Source organism: Bison bison, unplaced genomic scaffold, assembly GCF_000754665.1.
Source record: "Bison bison bison isolate TAMUID 2011002044 unplaced genomic scaffold, Bison_UMD1.0 scf7180017864324, whole genome shotgun sequence".
Classification (NCBI taxonomy): domain Eukaryota; kingdom Metazoa; phylum Chordata; class Mammalia; order Artiodactyla; family Bovidae; genus Bison; species Bison bison.
The window spans coordinates 4,711,890-4,730,634 of NW_011494896.1; the positions used below are offsets into that span (position 1 = coordinate 4,711,890).

Below are 18,745 nucleotides of genomic sequence, written 5' to 3' on the forward strand. Positions count from 1 at the left end.
TTCAAACTACCACACAATTGCACTCATCTCACACACTTGCAAAGTAATGCTCAAAATTCTCCAAGCCAGGCTTCAGCAATACATGAACTATGAACTTCCAGATGTTCAAGCTGGTTTTAGAAAAGGCAGAGGAGCCAGAGATCAAATTGCCAATATCCACTGGATTATCAAAAAAGCAAGAGAGTTCCAGAAAAACATCTACTTCTCCTTTATCGAGTATGCCAAAGCCTTTGACTGTGTGGATCACAACAAACTGTGGAAAATTCTCAAAGATATGGGGATACCAGACCACCTTACCTGCCTCTTGAGCAATCTGTATGCAGGTCAAGAAGCAACAGTTAGAACTGGACATGGAACAACAGAACTGGTTCCAAATCAGGACAGGAGTACGTCAAGGCTCTATATTGTCACCCTGCTTATTTAACTTATATACAGAGTACATCATGAGAATCACTGGGATGGATGAAGCACAAGCTGGAATCAGGACTTCTGGGAGAAATATCAATAATGTCAGATATGCAGATGACACCACTCTTTAGCAGAAAGCGAAGAAGAACCAAGGAGCCTCTTGATGAAAGTGAAAGAGGAGAGTGAAAAAGTTCAACATTCAGAAAACAAAGATCATGGCATCTGGTCCCATCACTTCTTGGCAAACAGATGGGGAAACAGTGAAAACAGTGAGAGACTTTATTTTTTTCGGCTCCAAAATCATTGCAGATGGTGACTGCAGCCATGAAATTAAAAGACACTTACTCCTTGGAAGAAAAGTTATGACCGACCTAGACAGCATATTAAAAAGCAGAGACATTACTTTGCCAACAAAGATCCATCTAGTCAAAGCTATGGTTTTTTCCAGTAGTCATATATGGATGCGAGAATTGGATTATAAAGAAAGCTGAGCACCGAAGAATTGATGCTTTTCAACTGTGGTGTTGGAGAAGATTCTTGAGAGTCCCTTGGACTGCCTAAAGGAAATCAGTCCTGAATATTCATTGAAAGAACTGATGCATAAGCTGAAACTCCAATACTTTGGCCACCTGATGCGAAGAACTGACTCATTGGAAAAGACCCTGATGCTGGGGAATATTGAAGGCGGGAAGAGAAGGGGACGACAGAGGATGAGGCTGTTGAATGGCATCACCGACTCAATGGACATGAGTTTGAGTAAACTCCAGGAGTTGGTAATGGACAAGGAGGCCTGGCGTGCTGCAGTCCATGGGGTCGCAGAGTTGCACACGACTGAGCGACTGAACTGAACTGAACAACAGCAGCATCAAATGCTTTACAAGTGAGAATTATGTCCAGGATGAATGTAATCATCACATAGGATTTGATTATTACTCACCTAGTGGAAAACAAACACACGCACATCATAAGTTACACCTGCTACGGTGGAAAGAAGTCTGGGCTAGGCAAGGGAAACTGGATTGTTGCTAAGCTGTGCTAACTCTGACAGGACTTGGGGCAGGTTCATCCCCCTGTGGAGACCATTTCTAATGTGTAAGCATGGGATGGATGAGCACCTCTTCCAGTGCTGAAATGCTGTGTTCCTTTAGTTAGTACCTTTTCCCCAAACCTGAGGATTGCATCTACTACATGGTTTGTTTGTTTGTTTGGCTGTGCCGGGTCTTCACTGCTGTGCGGGCTTCTCTCTAGTTGTGGAAGCAGGGACTACTTTCCAGCTGGGGTGTGCAGGCTTCCCACTGTGGGGGTTTCTCTTGTGCAGCATGGGCTCTAGGGCACACGGGCTTCAGTAATTGTTCACATGGGCTCAACAGCTGTGGTTCCCAGGTTCTAGGGCACAGGCTCCATACTTGTGGCATACAGGCTTAGTTGCTGTGTGGCATGTGAGATCTTTCCAGACCAGGGATCAAACCCGTGTCTCCTGCATCGGCAGGAGGATTCTTTACCACTGAGCCACCAGGGAAGCCTCTGAAATTCTACGTTTTTTTAAAAAAGAAGAAAAAGAAAGGAAAACCATGAAGTAACCCATACATTATATTATTTATTCATTAGTTTCCATTAGATTTTATTTCCTCACTTATAATCACAGTTCTTTAAAGAAAAACACAGCATAATAGATACTACTTCCTTAATGCCAATTTGTGCTAGCCTCTATGTTAGGGGCTCAACAATTATTGTCTCATTTACTACATGTGACAGTCCTGATAGGCAGGTATTATATCCATTTTGCACGTAAGGATGCTGAGGTTTAAAGAAGTTAAATGACTTTCCCAAGTTACTTACCTACAAATGGTGGACTCAGGATTCAAACCTAGTTCTGACTCCAAATCCCTTTTTCCTTCCCATTTTTTCATGCCTCCTTAGTGTACTAACTGAGAAAATTTCACAGGATGGTTAGAATACTGGAAGATGTAGAAGTCTGATGCTGTAAAGGAAAGGTCTCAAAAAAAGGTTTGTTTGCCTGGTTCGCACATCAAATACTAAAATATATTCTAGTAGATCAAAGATTAAATAGCTAAAAATTAAACCTGGGTTTTACTAGAAGAAAACATGGATAATTTGTTTAATATATATCAGAGAAGGGAAGATATATTACAAAGCTCAAAAGCTAAAAAGGAAAAAATAATGTGACTATGTAACACATTTTAAACTTCAGTTTGGCAAGAAATAGAAGATAAGGGAAAAGTTTAAATATTTAAAATACAATAATAAATAATACAAACACAAAACTAGTAAGAATATTTGCAATAGTTATCTGAGATGAAGAACTAATATTCTTTTTTTAAAATTCTTAATATGCAGATAAATTTTTTAAAGTGTAAGCTATCCAAACAATGAAAAAAAGGCAACATAAATGAGCAAGTGTTTTATACAAAAGGAAATTTAAATAACCAATGAACATATGAAAAGATGTTTAACCTCATAAGTGAAGAAATATAAAATTTAAAAATATAATTGTTTACCTATCAGAATGCTGCTGCTGCTGCTAAGTCGCTTCAGTCATGTCCGACTCTGTGCGACCCCAGAGACGGCAGCCCACCAGGCTCCCCCGTCCCCGGGATTCTCTAGGCAAGAACACTGGAGTGGGTTGCCATTTCCTGCTCCAGTGCATGAAAGTGAAAAGTGAAAGTGAAGTCGATCAGTCGTGTCCGACTCTTAGCGACCCCATGGACTGCAGCCTACCAGGCTCCGCCGTCCATGGGATTTTCCAGGCAAGAGTACTGGAGTCGGGTGCCATTGCCTTCTCCAACCTATCAGAATAACCACAGTCAAATGTTGGGGTATGAGCAGTTTTTACAAGAGTGTGAGGAAGTAGCCAACCATGTACCTTTTGTGGGAGTATATATTTTTGGAGACAACTTGGCAATAGCTATCAGAATGTAACCCTAATACCCTTTATCCTTCTGTTTATGATAGAAAAATAGTAAAGCAACCTAAGCATCCAACAACTGTGCCCTGGTAAAATAAATTGTTTTACACTGACTAATAGAACCTTCCACAGCTATTAAAAAGAATGAGATAATGTATAATATACGAATGAAAAATACTCTGGGGATTAAGAGATACAAACTACTATGTATAAAATAGATAAACAAGGAAGATAAATTGTATTGCACAGGGAAATACAGTCATTATTTTATAATAACTTTAAGTGGAGTATAATTTATGAAAATATTGGATCACTATGCAGTACCCCTGAAACATATAATATTGTAAGTCAACTATACTTCAATATAAAAAATATATAACTTCAACATACCTCCAAGATATGTTAGTAAATGGAAGAAAACAAAGTATAAAGCAATATATAAAATATTATCTTTTGTGTAAAATTATTTATAATTGTATGAACCTGCTTATATTCATAATAGAAATAATTGGTAGTGGATACAAGAAGCCATCCATATGGTACCTTTGGCAAGGATAATAAGAGGTAGGGGAAGCGTTCTATAAAAAATAAATTTTTTAAATTTTATTTTTAAAAATAAAATTTTTATATTGCTTTAATTTTCATGTATGTGCATTATGAACATACAGTTGTCCCTCAGTTGTTCCAGGGACAGTCCTCATCCCCAAACCCCACAGATACCAAAATCTACAAACGATTGAGTCCTTTATTTAAAATCGTATAGTAATTGCATGTAATCTATTCACATCCTCCCATATACTTTAAATTATCTCTAGATTACTTATGCGGAGAAGGCAATGGCACCCCACTCCAGTACTCTTGCCTGGAAAATCCCATGGGTGGAGGAGCCTGGTAGGCTGCAGTCCATGGGGTCGCTGAGGGTTGGACACAACTGAGTGACCTCACTTTCACTTTTCACCTTCATGCATTGGAGAAGGAAATGGCAACCCACACCAGTGTTCTTGCCTGGAGAATCCCAGGGATGGGGGAGCCTGGTGGGCTGCCATCTATGGGGTTGCACAGAGTCGGACACAACTGAAGTGACTTAGCAGCAGCAGCAGCAGATTACTTATGAAACCTAATACAATGTAAATAGTTGCCAGGTATGTAGCAAATTCAAGTTTTGCTCTTTGGAACTTTCTGGAAATTTTTAAAAATATTTTCAATCTGAGGTGAGTTGAATTTGCCAGTGCACAACCCACAGATATGAAGGGCTGACTGTAAAATATTAATTATATATTTCATTTCAATACGTTATCTGGCCAATGAGATTATGGCCTGTTTGTGTTTTCTTCATTATTAGTTTCTGTTTGCTTAGTAAATACATATTTTTTAAGTATACAAGAGCAAACTAAAAGAAACAAATAATGCATATACCTTTTAGCTTAGAAAGTGTATTTCCAGGTATTTATCCTTCGGAAACACCTTCCTAAGTGTTTGTAGTAGCAAAAAGCTAGACACAGCCTTAGCCACCCCAGTAGGGATCCTACTAAAAAATTACTGGTATATCCACACCATGGCATACAGGCTCCCACTTAAAGGTAAGACAATATGAACTGATACGAGTGATGTCCAAGATATATTGTTAAATGAAAAACTAAACAAAAACAAGTTATAGAATTATATATTTAATATGATCCTGTCCATTTAAACAGAAAGTCAATAATGTATTAAAACCTGCTGCTGCTGCTGCTGCTAAGTCGCTTCAGTCGTGTCCGACTCTGTGTGACCCCATAGACGGCAGCCCACCAGGCTCCTCTGTCCATGGGATTCTCCAGGCAAGAGTACTGGAGTGGGGTGCCATTGCCTTCTCCAATTAAAACCTAGACAAAACCAAATAGAGTTAAAGCCACACACTTGCACATGCATATAGCAGATTTCTAAAAAGCATACACAAGAAGCTGCTAACAGTTGTTACCTCTGGGAATGAAAATGGTGAGGGGACTTTTCATTTTTCTTTTTATACCTTTCTAAAATATAAGAATTCATTACCATGATCATATATTATTTTTTAATAAAAAGTTAACCCTAATTGTTTGACAAAAGAGATCATTTGGCCCTTGAAGCTTGTACATTCTGCTTCCTGCAGGTAGAAGCCAAGATCAGATTACTTTTTCTGTCTCTTCTGGCTCTCTGAGTTAATACTTCTGACTCATCAATGCCTGGACAGTCTGTGAAATGAATGTCATTGTATAAGGATTAAATCTGAAATTTTATGGTTCAGAGAGGCTTGAGCCTCACAGTCCCTTCCCCGTGAAGCAGGTGAGAATTGAGGCTCAGAGGGGTGATAATGACAGTCCGTCAGCTAGAGGAGAATGGTCCAGCCAGGCCCAGTCTCACTCAATACACTTCCCAGTGTAACCGCATCAATGGTGCTCTCAGTAAGCACAGAAAGCCAATCAATGCTTTCGCCAGAATAGAAAACCAGGCAATTTATAAAAGTGAGTAAGGAGACTTTAACAAAGTTATTATGAGAAGCCCAGCATGTGAGATTAAAGATTATAGATGTTCCAGGCCTGATAGGGAAACACAGTGGCCACCCCCCAGTCGTGACCCCTTCATTGTCAAAGAAGACTGATGAGAAGTGAAAACATTCTCTATTTTATGTGTACATGGGCCGAGCAGTTCTTTTATTCTTCTTCATGGTCCCTAGCCATCTTCCCTATAAGTTAAAGGAAACAGAATTTTAATATCAGCTGGGTAGGTTAGAAAACTGGACTTACCGTGTGTTCAGTTGAAGAAGAAAAGCTTCTTAGGGGCTTGTCTTGTTCACCTTTGTTTCCCATCCTCCGTCTCCCTATCGGGGCAGTCACAGAGCCCCGACGTTGGAAAGCACTTAGTAATTATATTGTGTTGGCTTAGACTGAATTGATTCAAGAAAGATTTTAGCTTCTGCCTCTCATTAAATTTGACTTGAGTGATTTTTTTTCCCCTCTCAGCAGAGTTTTGTGCTTATTTTTCAAATGCTCTGTTTCTCTTTTGGCATGGGTCCCAAAATGGGAGTTAGTAAGAGCAACATAAACTCCCGGAATTCTCTATTTCATTTTGTCACAATTCATTCTGGGATCATACGTAAGAAATGGGACAGTTGAGTTTATTCTGGAACAAGGCTCAGAGCTGTCTAACCAGGCTCAGGATGACAGGATGAGGCATATAACCAAACGGGGGGATTTGGCAGGCGGCCAGCCCCATTCCACACAGTCTCCCCCAGAATCTCATATGAATATATTATTCTGTCAGCACATACTTGTCTACATATATTACATGTATCTTTCTTTATTAACCCATTTTCCTTCTAATTTTGAAGGCTCCTATCTATCCCAGAAATCCACAAAACTCATAGAAGCATATTAAATGCACACACTAAAATCTTAATGGAGTTAGGTGGACAAAACTTTGAACCCACTCAGACCATGGCACAAATGCCCTGGGTAGAATTCCACATCTCTGCTAACTAAAGTTATCAAGAGCAGGAAATTTGCTAAGTTAGCATTCCAATGCCTGGGTAGGACATGAAGGGTTTTGAGGCAGGTAACATCATCTTAAACAGCCTCTCTGGGGAAATTTTTTCCCTCTGTCTACCTGGATTGGGAGGATCCTCTGGAGTAGGAAATGACAACCTGCTGTAGTAATCTATCCTGGAAAATACGGTGGACAGAGGAGCCTGGCGGGCTACTGTCCATGGGGTCACAAAGAGTCAGACACGACTGAGCAACAGAGCACACATCAGAATAACATGCCTTACAAAGTGCCAAAATTCTCTGGCTTCCTCTCTTTCAGGTGAACGGCATTGACCTTCGTGGAGCATCCCATGAACAGGCTGCTGCAGCGCTGAAGGGGGCTGGACAGACGGTGACGATTATAGCACAATATCAACCTGAAGGTCAGTGAGAATTCAAACTTAGAATGTTCTGATGCGTTTCTGTGTGAATGGGTGACCACATTTCTGACCACTGATATTAACTAGTTACTACCAACAAGATTTTTATAAACAATCTATGGTGAAAAATTGGTGATTCATGTCAAAAGAACATGAGGTTTTGTTACTCTTAATCTTCCCAGGAAAAAATCTAATAGTTATAAAGGCCTGTTTGCAAATACGAATTCAAACAAATAACAACTAGCATTAACTTTATTTCATTTACAGTCTTACCTGGTATACACTTTTGGTCAGCAATGGATACTATAAAAACAATTAAGATTTAGGAAGCAAGGGGAGAGATCTTATCTATAGAAATAGACCATGATCAGTAGACCATTTTCTCTCCTGTGGCAATGACTTATTTTTATTAACACTAATAGGGTTTTTAGATGTCCTTGATGTGGAATTTTATTTTATTTTTGCCTTTTCTGCTATTTCCCTTGTTTTGGAATACATCACTATAAACCCTAAGACTTGGTGAGATATCTTGAGTTGAATTAGCCAACTAAGACTTGATAAAATATTCTAAATTGGATTAGCAAACCCTGTTTTTTTAAATTTGTTTCAACATCTGTTTCTGTGATCAGAATGAGGCTCAGTGAGACAATTGGGATGTTACCCATTGTGGAGTTGATTTCTTAGCAAATTAGCAAATATATATACACATAAATTTCTCTTTCATTAATGAAATATAGTTACATATATCACTGTGGACTAGCTTTGTACAGAAAAACAGAGGAATATGGTTCTATTTTCAAGAAACATAGTTAACTGTTTTTGGTTCACGTGGCTAGCAGAGAGGAGAATTTAACAGGCGAGCGTGAAAGTACAAGGCACATTCAAGAAAGAGCCTTTGTGCATGAAGAGGCTTATTTGGCCTTTTCAAATGACTATTTCTTAGCATCAGTTGTTCTATTGATGTTTGGAAGACTGAGGTTTGTGTCTTTCCTGTGACATCTTAGATTTTACCATTAATGGTGGCCAACCACATGTTTTACAAGAGAATAAAGAAAACTGCCATTATGCATTTTGATACATTGCTTCCACTTTGCCTGACTTTAGAATTTGCAGTTAAGTTATACCCCCCACCCCAAAAAATATTGATTGCTTTCTTCTATTGGCCTCGCACAGATATGGCCAGAGAGCCACCTGGGAAGAGGAGATTTGTGTTTGTCAAAGATGGAAGATAACATCAACAAGGAAACGTGTTCTTTTTAGACAGTTTTGAGAAGTTTTTCTACTTCTTAAAATTTAGTAGATATGTCTTCTAATAGGAATAAACAACTCCAAAGTAAAACAGCTCCATTGTAAAACAGAAAATGAAAAGATCTGGATTAATACAATTTGATGAACAAATTCTACTTCATATAGATTAAGAACTTGTTCGTGAGATTCTTCCATTTTACTGAGAGCTGTTTTCTTTGTCTCAAACTGTATGATCTGACACAAGACATAAATATCCCTGAAAATTTTCATCTCAATTCTTCAGATTGATAAGATGGTCCAAACTATAGTTACATCAATTAGAAACTCTTGATGGTGAAGACAGTCATTCAAATAACCTTAAACAGAATGATTCCAAGCTTTAAAAGTTACAGTAAAAGATAAGCATGTCCTAGTTCTATCAGCATAAATCTTCATCCTAAGCTTCCTTACAGCTTTGTTTCCTTTAAGCAATAAACTCACTTTGGATACTGTGCTGTACTTTATCAAGATGCCTGTTCAAAACATGTCTTATAAATCACATAAATCGATTTTTAAAGTGCTTCTAAAGAAATCTGCAAATAACAACAACAAGCTTAGTATTTCAAAATGCCAAAGTACAAATCAAATTCACAGAATGACTTGCCTATTTTAATAGTCTAACTGCATTCTAATTTGTCACGGCTTTAAATCAGTTGGAAATGTGGTAATGCAACAATAAGCAATCATTTTTCTCCCTTTGCAAATTTAATGGGTAACTGAACCTTAATTTAACTATTTTTTGAAATGGAAATCTGATTGGATTGTTGTTCAGGTCAGTTAGGGACATCTAAATTATACAACATATTTAAGAAATAATGAACAATTTAACTTTAAAATTACAATTGAAAAGAAGAATATGCCATGAGATTCCATTAGGAAATTATCACCAAGTCCCCTTCATTTGCATCAGTATTGCAAGGTATCCATGCTAAGACTGATTTTATTGACATCTCTTGTGATACAGTCAAGAATCAGGCTTTCAGGAAATATGTTTTTCACTTATATTCAAATCATTTTATCAGGAAAACTCTAGATACCTTGCTAAATATTCAGAAAATTCCACTTTTACCCTCATCCCAGTTCTTTGTTTTTAAGAAAAAAAATTTTTTATCTTATTCAGGAGAGAAAAACTTAGATACATTTAATAGAGATCAGTTCCTGGTAACAGATGACTGAAACTGCATTATCATGGTACCATCTCTAAGAATTATGGAATGTCACAGGAGTAAACGTGCAGGAGCCAGAACAGCACAAGAGTGCTTCACGAAAACGGGAAGATGGAAACAGACTTTGAGAAAATGGGTGGGCATTCTATTCCAGAGAGCAGGGAGAGAAAATACCTACCTATGACTGTGAGACCAAAGTGTTGCAGACAGCAAAACCTATATTTTGTTTGTAGATAAATTTTTCAGTACTGTACAAATAATGGGTATTTCTTCCAAAGTTGTTGAACTAATGAATAAAAGTTTGCCGTTCTTCAGTACTTGAGTTTTCACTTAACAGTAACTAAAGATTGAAGGGATTCATTTTTACTTCTTTTATTTTTTCATTTTTGCTTCAAAGCAGAAAATGTGCTAAACAAGTGTGTTATGCAAAATATAAAATCATTTCCAACTGCATATTTCATAGTACTTAGCACAGTTTTTGAAATAATGATAAATAATTTATAATTATCATAACATAACAATAAATGTCTTCCTTGGCAATTTTCACTGCACAGGGTAAGGCCCAAGTTGTTATACTTACTTTTGCTTAAAATGAGCTTGGTCCCAGTTGTGTGAATTACTCTATCCATCGTCAATATTATTCAATGTCTAGTTCTATGTGATTGAAGAAGGCGATGGCATCGCACTCCAGTACTCTTGCCTGGAAAATCCCATGGATGGAGTAGCCTGATAGGCTGCAGTCCATGGGGTCGCTAAGAGTCAGACACGACTGAGCGACTTCCCTTTCACTTTTCACTTTCATGCATTGGAGAAGGAAATGGCAACCCACTCCAGTGTTCTTGCCTGGAGAATCCCAGGGACGGGGGAGCCTGGTGAGCTGCCGAGTATGGGGTCACGCAGAGTCAGACACGACTGAAGCGACTTAGCAGCAGTAGCAGCAGTTCTAGGTGGTAGAATTAAAGCCAAATTTAAAGAGTCATATACAATGTTTTCTTCCAGTGGTATGACTGTGATTCATTTCTACCACCTTTCTTTTTATCCAATTTGTTTCACATGCTTGCTTTGAAATTAGCATGTATTACCTTCCTAATAATAATCCTTTTTTTAAAGCATCATGTATCTGATACTTCAGAAAAAATTTTACTTAAGCAATATGAGAAATTAATTCTTATAAAAAATTTGTTACCTATACACAATTAACGAAATTACTCCAACATTATTTGGAAAAAAGAAACATAATGCCCCTACCACCCTACACACACAGAGACACACACACACATTTCCTTACCCTTCTCTGTCATCTTCCTCATTGCTTTCAGAATCACCATTCTAAATGATATCACCCCAAGATGCCTGTACCCAACTCCTTGCCTTTCACAATATGATCACAGCCATCTCCATGCCCTCTTCCCCACTACCACTGACCAGCATCATCCTTTTTCACTGTCCCTCTGCTTCACAGGACTGCTCCATGTCCCTGACCTAGGTCCTGAACTGTAATGTTTATGGGCCTTTGCTCCTGTGGGTTTCTCTGCCTGGAATTCCCTTTTCTCCTCTTCAACTGGTAGTATTCCTGCTCATCTTGAAGGCCCTAGATGCCAGTTCCACTACAAAGCCATCTTTAGTCTGCTGAATCAATGTTGAGTTTTCTCTGAGCTCTTGTTGATTTTCTCTTTCTCTGAGTTCCCTAGACTTACATTCAGACACCTGGTATGTCCCTTGTGGAATTTGCACGTTCCTCCACTCAAGGGAGCTTCTGGAGGGCAAGGAACCTTCTACCACCCATTGTATCTCCCAGGTTAATATGCTCAATATGAATTTGACTATGCTTTATTAAAGAGTTATCAAATGTGTCTCCACTTGTTTTAGAAGTATAATATAATATCTTTAGTGTGTGGGAAAATATTAATAACAGATGTTTAAGAAATATTTCCAGAGTGAATATTGAATGAATGTCCTGGGATTTCGATATTAGATGCAGCAGTGGTAAACGAATCCCTAGATTGGACATTTGGTGTTGATGCTGTTTTTAGGTGGTGCTTTTTGTTTTTTTGTTACAAAACATTTAGCAACCTGAGTGGATAAACTCTCTTTATCCTGTACTGCAGAAAATCTACAGCTGTTGGTCTGTAATATAGAACAAAGAAAAGATAATTAAAGCACTCACATTTTTTAGAGCTTGGTAACACAACTTTAATACCATTGATGAATAAAAGAGGAATTGATTACAACCTAATTATACATTTGTCAAAAAGAATCTAATATAGCATTCCCCTGGGTCAGATTGGGGCAAACCTTTATAGCATTTATTGCCTTCCGGCTGATATAATAGCACCTATATTTAGTGTGAGGTTACTGACTGAGGTTGAAATAATAAACCACCAGATATTCACTAGGAGAATCAAATGAACAATATAAATTGTTGGATAAAGCACAAAGTGGAGACAATTAATTGCCAAGCTCTTCCCATGAAAGCCACCAATATCCCCTTGTCTTTAATTTGGCTACTCAGAGCATTGCTGGGGACATTACAAGGGCTTCAGAACGGCCTGAAAGTAGGAAGGAGGAAGTCAATGGTGGTCCCCACCAGTGAGCAGAGACTTCAGTAGCCAGTAGCCTGGTTTCCTCAGCCTTTTATTCTTTAACAGAATAATCTGAGCTCCTAAAGGAAAATCCCAAAGAACAGAGTTAATTATTGCCTGGACACTCATAAATGTGGTCTGGTTTATGGGACTGTGGCAGAGTGGCCATATTCATTCAGTTAATAGATTTTTTTTTTTTTTTTTTGCTGAACACTTACTATGCCTCAGTCAACATTCTTGGAAAATGATATATCAGTAAACCAAAGTGGCCCTTTCAAATAAATATAAAATTTGTCAGAAGGTGATAAGTAGTAGAGTAAGGCTGATAGTGACAGAGAAATATATGGTGGGTAGGGAAGGTCTTCTTGCTATTAAGGTATTACAGCAGAGACTAAAAGAAGTGATGAAATGAGCCATGTAGGAAGCTTCGGGAAGAGAGGAGTTACTTTTGAGTCTTGGTCTACCAAATATGATCTGTGAACCAGCAGCGTAGATAGAAACTGAGAGCTTGTTAGTAAGGCACAATCTTGAGTTGCAACCCAAGCTAACTAAATACGAATCGGCATTTTATCAAGATCCACAGGTTATTAGTGTACAAACACTAAGCTTTGAGAAGCACTGCTCTAGAATACCTAGGGACTCTGCAAAAGTTGCCACTTGACACTATTGGGTGGGACTCCTACCAGGAGTACTGGGCAAAGTCACAGAAGGAGACATCACGAGGTGTGGTTTCTGACACGTGTCGCTCAACGGTCGGTCATATCTCAGTGGTTTTACTAGAAACAGATCAAGCTTCAGGGGGTGTAAGAAGTTCATGTATCACCTCTATTTTGCCAATCCCTCCCTTCTAAATACAGATTATCAACCTAGTTCCTGAATCTTGCTAGAATTCCTCAGCCAGTGGCACAGTGAACCTGTTCAGGCTTCATTCTTTTGCCTCATGGCCTCTCCTGCAAGTGAATTAAAGAAGCACTGAGTCGGGAAAAGGGAAGATTGAATCCCATCCTGATGGCTTGGTGAGCCAAAAATTTATTCAGCCATCACTGTAAATTTTCTTTGAGTAACTTACTATTTTTAAAACAGAAATTAATTTAAAGAATCTTTTTTACTTCTTTTAAATTATGTAGCTCATGCAGGGTGGGGCAGGGAAGTATATATTCTTTTTTAACATGAAGTGAAACTTTGATCTTCAAAGTAACCACTCTGAATTAAGTCATCAAGCTTAAACCAGAATTGGAGACTATAGTGCATTTCTCTTTAAGATCAAACACATGATGAAAGCTTGAAATTAATAGGCAATTTAACCTTGGAGGACTATCGGCAACTTCTACACGTTAAGGTTCTCAGAAAGGAGAGTATTTGCAACATTCAAGAAGCTTACTTGCAGTGTAAGCTACATTTCTTTATTTAAACCAGTGTCTATGTAGATTTATGCATATGAATGAGCAGCTGTGGCATATCAAAATATTTTCTCAGTGCAAATAACTGCATCTTAAATGCCCAGGCAAGATTCATAAGGTCCAGCTGTGGGTCTTGATCAGAAATTGCACCAGCATCATTAGGAAAAATTCAAGATGAGCCTTAGAGTGAAAATTACCGTGTGGGATTCTTGACTTGACTTCAACGAGGCCAGTATTCTGATTCCAGCCCTAACTCCAGCTGTGTGACCTTGTGGTGGTTATTCATCTTTATGAGTCTCAGTTTTCTTACCTACAAAAAGGAAAAGTTAGGATGGGTAAGGTATTTATCAGAATAACTCTCCAGTTATTATATTCTAGATTTTTTTTTAAATGACCTTGGGTGATATAGAAGCATAAATTCCATTACTTGAACATTTTGTCACTAACATAACACCCTTTTCCATTTTTTGCATGATTTAAGAAGAAATGAATGCACAGTCTAGCTAACTTGATGCATTCTGTGTGGTTTAACCAGAATCCTTGAGAAACAGAAATTAAGAGTTGGGGGAATCCTTTAGGACTATCTTGTCCAGTTTCTTTGTTTCACAGGTAGGGGAGCTGAAGCTTAGTCAGCCTCTAGATAAGAAAGCAGTTCAATATCTTAAAAGCTGTCATAGCTACTAAGGCTGAGCAGCTAGTAAATTCCTTAATTCTTTTAATCTCTATAATAGCTCATGAGGACAGATGGCTTAAATAGCCCAAGAAATCATCCGATAAGCCATTATGATCAAAAGGACATAAAGGAATTTTTTTAAAATTCTCATGGCATCTCAGGGATTTCTTATGTATACAACTTTCCTTTCCTTTCTAGTTTACTGTTGTTAATTGCTATTGTTCATGTATCACAGTTAAATTATGTATGTATATGTGTGTGTGTATGTGTGCATGTGTGTTAAAAGTATAAACAATTATTGTTAATTTAAAAAATAACCACCAATTTGGAAATATTGCTAGTTCAATACATAGATTAACTATATTATGATTTTCCTCTTTCTCATCCTAAATTCTTCCTGGAGCCCCCTTTATCGACCCATCCATCTTTCCATCATCAATCAGTTCATCCTTAGTCTATTGCCACATCCGATTTCTCCAAGTATGATACATGAAATCTGTTTTAGTTAATCTGGTTGGTATGTTCTAATTTTTACCAAAATATTAGGAAACAAAACGTCATGTGACTCTAGAATCTGTGCTTCTTAGCCACGTCTTTCTCTTCAGCTCTTTCTCATATACGTATACATCCACTAAAGGATACCACCACCTCCTGCAACTGGAAATCTCCAGGATGTTTCCTCAATGCATCCGTTTTCTAGCCTTCTCCTAGTTGCTTTCGTTTTCTCCTCAGCCTCCATCTAACACATAGAATTATAAAATATGACCAAAAAGATGATTCCTGGAAATTGAGTCTACAGATTCACTAGAAGGTTCTCTCCAGATACTTTAATGATTAACAATGCTGAATCCCTCTGTCTTGTCCATACACCAGTTTGGACCTAGAGAAATGTAATGACGACAAAGGGAGATACCATTTCCTACTCTTAGAAAACTCTCTTGACCTCATTCTCTATCCTGGGAATACAATATCCCAAAATCATTTCAAAGGGATTAAAAATCTTTACAAAGATAATTATGTGTCATGCCTACTCCCACTGTATCATCCCTCTTCCCATCTCCATAGCAACTCTCATTCCATAATTAAATGTATCAATCCTTGTATCCATCTATATAATCCACCTATATAATGATTTTATATGATTTTGCGGATCCCTTGGCATCTGGTAACATAAAGCATTCACTCCTTAGTACTGAAAGAGACTAAGTATATCCTTGTGCTGGAGACATTTTGACAACCCAGAAACATCTCTAAGATCCTTATTCATCTTTAGAAACATCCAGCTCGAATACATGGAAATGAAGAGTCTTAATCCCATTCTTCAGTATACAAATAATGCAGAGTGCGCACAAATCATTGTTAGATAACCCTCCCATTTGCTAAGAAATTTCAGGATGTTAGGTAACTGTCTCCACAGAGATGAAAAGAAGAATATAAACCAGGACAGATTTAAAATACTTACTAACTTAACTCCATCAAAAGGAAAATAAATCAAAACAGATTTAAAATACCTCTTAACTCAGTATTCTGGGTTCCCATCTAGTTCACCCCCACATCTTTTTGACTATCCCCTTATTTAAGCCAGTCCTCAAATATAAAAATACAGCTTTGTTCTCCTTTCCCTGACTCTGCAGCCAATGCTTTATTGACCACGTTTAAGCCACATCACTCTTCTGAACATTGATTCTCTTGCTTGTTAATTAAGATGGTTAGAGAGATTATTTTTAAGACTCTTTCCAGCTGAGCTCCTGTAAAAGTTAGTTTACTGTGTCTTCTAATTAAAACTTGTCGTCTAAGAATAATAATTACAAGCAGTTAATTTCTAAATGTTCTCTTATTCCACATATTTTAACACATGGATATTCTGCTTTCATCCACTTGTGGGAACGGAAAAGATCTGTATCTATGGAAATTTCTCTTTCTGTGTTTAATAGGATTTGAACCCTCCAATAATAGTTTTAAGTGTAATTCAAGTGGAAGCACTTATTGCTTGTGGCTGCTTCCAAGATGAACAACTTATTATACATGGTCTCTTTGTTTATAGACTCATTGTAGCCTAAATCTTGTCCACTTAATAAATTAAATTGTAATTACTAAGCCTACAAACAGATTTATTGAGGTTGAAAGAAAGTAATATGAAAAAAAATCAATTTCAGGAAATCAAGTGCACAGAAAACTGAAATAGAACGGTTTAAATTCTCAGAATCGCAAGTAATAGCAACTTCAGCATGGAACAAAAACAAGCCTAGGAAATACAAAATATACATCTTTAATGTGCTGTATAGGTTCCTAATCCAAATAAGATTCCTGGTAGACTCATTGACTAAGTCTGTAGAAGGCAAAAGTATCCAAATTGTGCTTTGGTTCAAAGCATCTCTCTTTGCACTTCCTCATATCATGTTTCCACTGCTAAGGATAATTTGCTTTCTTAATAAAGAACTGCTGATGCATTACAAAAATTAAGGAATAACAAAACAAAAATTCATTCATCCAGTTTTTATCCAGCTAATGTTTATTAAATGCTTCTGATGAGTGACACGCTGCCCTGAATGCTAGAGCTAGAATGATGAGCAAAACAGACATGGCCCTTTCCCTAATGTACCTACAGAGGCCAAGTAAAATCACACTAGTGATTATATTACTATTATATTAGCTTATGGAGCCTGGTAGGCTGCAGTCCATGGGGTCTCTAAGAGTCGGACACGACTGAGCGACTTCCCTTTCACTTTTCACTTTCATGCATTGGAGAAGGAAATGGCAACCCACTCCAGTGTTCTTGCCTGGAGAGTCCCAGGGACGGGGGAGCCTGGTGGGCTGCCGTCTCTGGGGTCGCACAGAGTCGGAGACGACTGAAGTGACTTAGCATTAGCATTAGACAAGCTAATAAGGTGGTCACTTTAGAAAAAGAGAAGAACTTGGATCTAGACTCTTGGAGTCTAGAAACTCAAGTATGTCCTTAGAGTACAGTATGTGTGTGCATACTCAGTCACTCAATTGTATCTGACTCTTTGTGACCCTGTGGACTGTAGCCCTCCAGGCTCCTCTATCCATGGGATTCTCAGGCAAGAATACCGGAGTAAGTTGCCATGCCCTCCTCCCAGTATCTTCCCGACCCAGGGATCGAACCCACCTCTCTTATGTCCCCTGCGTTGGCAGACAATTTCTTGACAACTAGCACCACCTGGGAAGGCCTAGAGTACACTAAGCCAGATCAAACCCAGACCAACAAAAAACTAGAGAGAGGGTTAAGAAGGAAGCATCTCCCCCAAACAATATTTTCTTTACTCTCAAGGATAAGTAGGTATGAATTTGTCCAAGTCCCATTTAACCAGTCCCATATTGGTGGGCATTTGATCATTTTAATCTTTTGATATCACAAACAATGTAGCAGTGGCATATCTTCTACTTCTTTGTCTCAGTTGGCTTAGCAGTGGGAAAGCATTTTTGACTAGTCACAAGATGAGTAAACCCCTCAAGATAAAGCATATTTCATTCATTGTTATATCCCTGGTCCCTAGCACAGTGTCTAGCTCATAGTAGGCATTTAATAAATGTAGACCAAACAAAAAAATTTAATGATACCAATGAATTAATGTATCTATTTTACATAAACTTTTCACTTTTTAATTTCAACTAAAGTATAAGAAAATATTGATGAGAGAAAAAGGAAGATGATTGCAGGAAAGAGAATAATTAAAACTAGCCTATATGGAGCACTCACTATATACATGTGTGTATATGTGTATGTGTGTGTATGTATGTGTGTATGTGTGTGTGTGTTCAGTCACTCAGTGGTGTCCAAATCTTTGTGACCCCATGGACTATAGCCCACCAGGCTCCTCTGTCCATGAGATCTTCCTGGGAAGAATAACTGGAGTGGGTTGCCATTTCCTCCTCCAAGGTATCTTCACCATCCAGGGATCGAACCCATGTCTCCTGCACTTCCTGATTACAGGTGGATTCTTTACCATTGAGCCACTGAGGAAACCAAAAATCTCTGTATGTGTTAACTTATTTAAACTTTTCAAGAACCTATGAGATCATTTCTATTGCCTTTTCCATTTGCTCATTTACAACTGAGGAAGCAGAAACTCAGAAAACATAAGTGGTTCTCCCAAGGTCAGACAGCTAACCAGTAGAGTAAAACCAAGATTCAGTCTCAGTCAGAAAGACTCCAGAACAACCACTGCACTAGATTGCTTGTCATAGGAGAGAGGAAGAGGAGCCAGATTCACACGGTGACAAAAGGGTCAGAGAGAAAAATCTCAAGGGATGGAAAGAACATGGAGAATCCAAAGAAGGGAAAATGCCATATACCCAGAGAGAGAAGGGAGAAAGGAAGAGAGGGGGAAAAGATAAGCCAGATGGGGAAACGGAGATGGGA

The 18,745-nt window shown here is 38.1% G+C and overlaps 1 protein-coding gene across 3 annotated transcripts in view; it reads left to right on the plus strand.

The window, feature by feature from the left end:
- The window catches only part of DLG2 (discs, large homolog 2 (Drosophila)), a 2,340,373-nt gene that overhangs the window by 1,992,334 nt on the left and 329,294 nt on the right, over positions 1 to 18,745 (plus strand). For all 3 annotated transcript variants that reach the window (XM_010853191.1, XM_010853193.1, XM_010853192.1), the window contains one exon: positions 7,154 to 7,256. In XM_010853191.1, the coding sequence (XP_010851493.1) occupies positions 7,154 to 7,256 (103 nt within the window). The remainder of the gene's footprint in view (positions 1 to 7,153; positions 7,257 to 18,745) is intronic.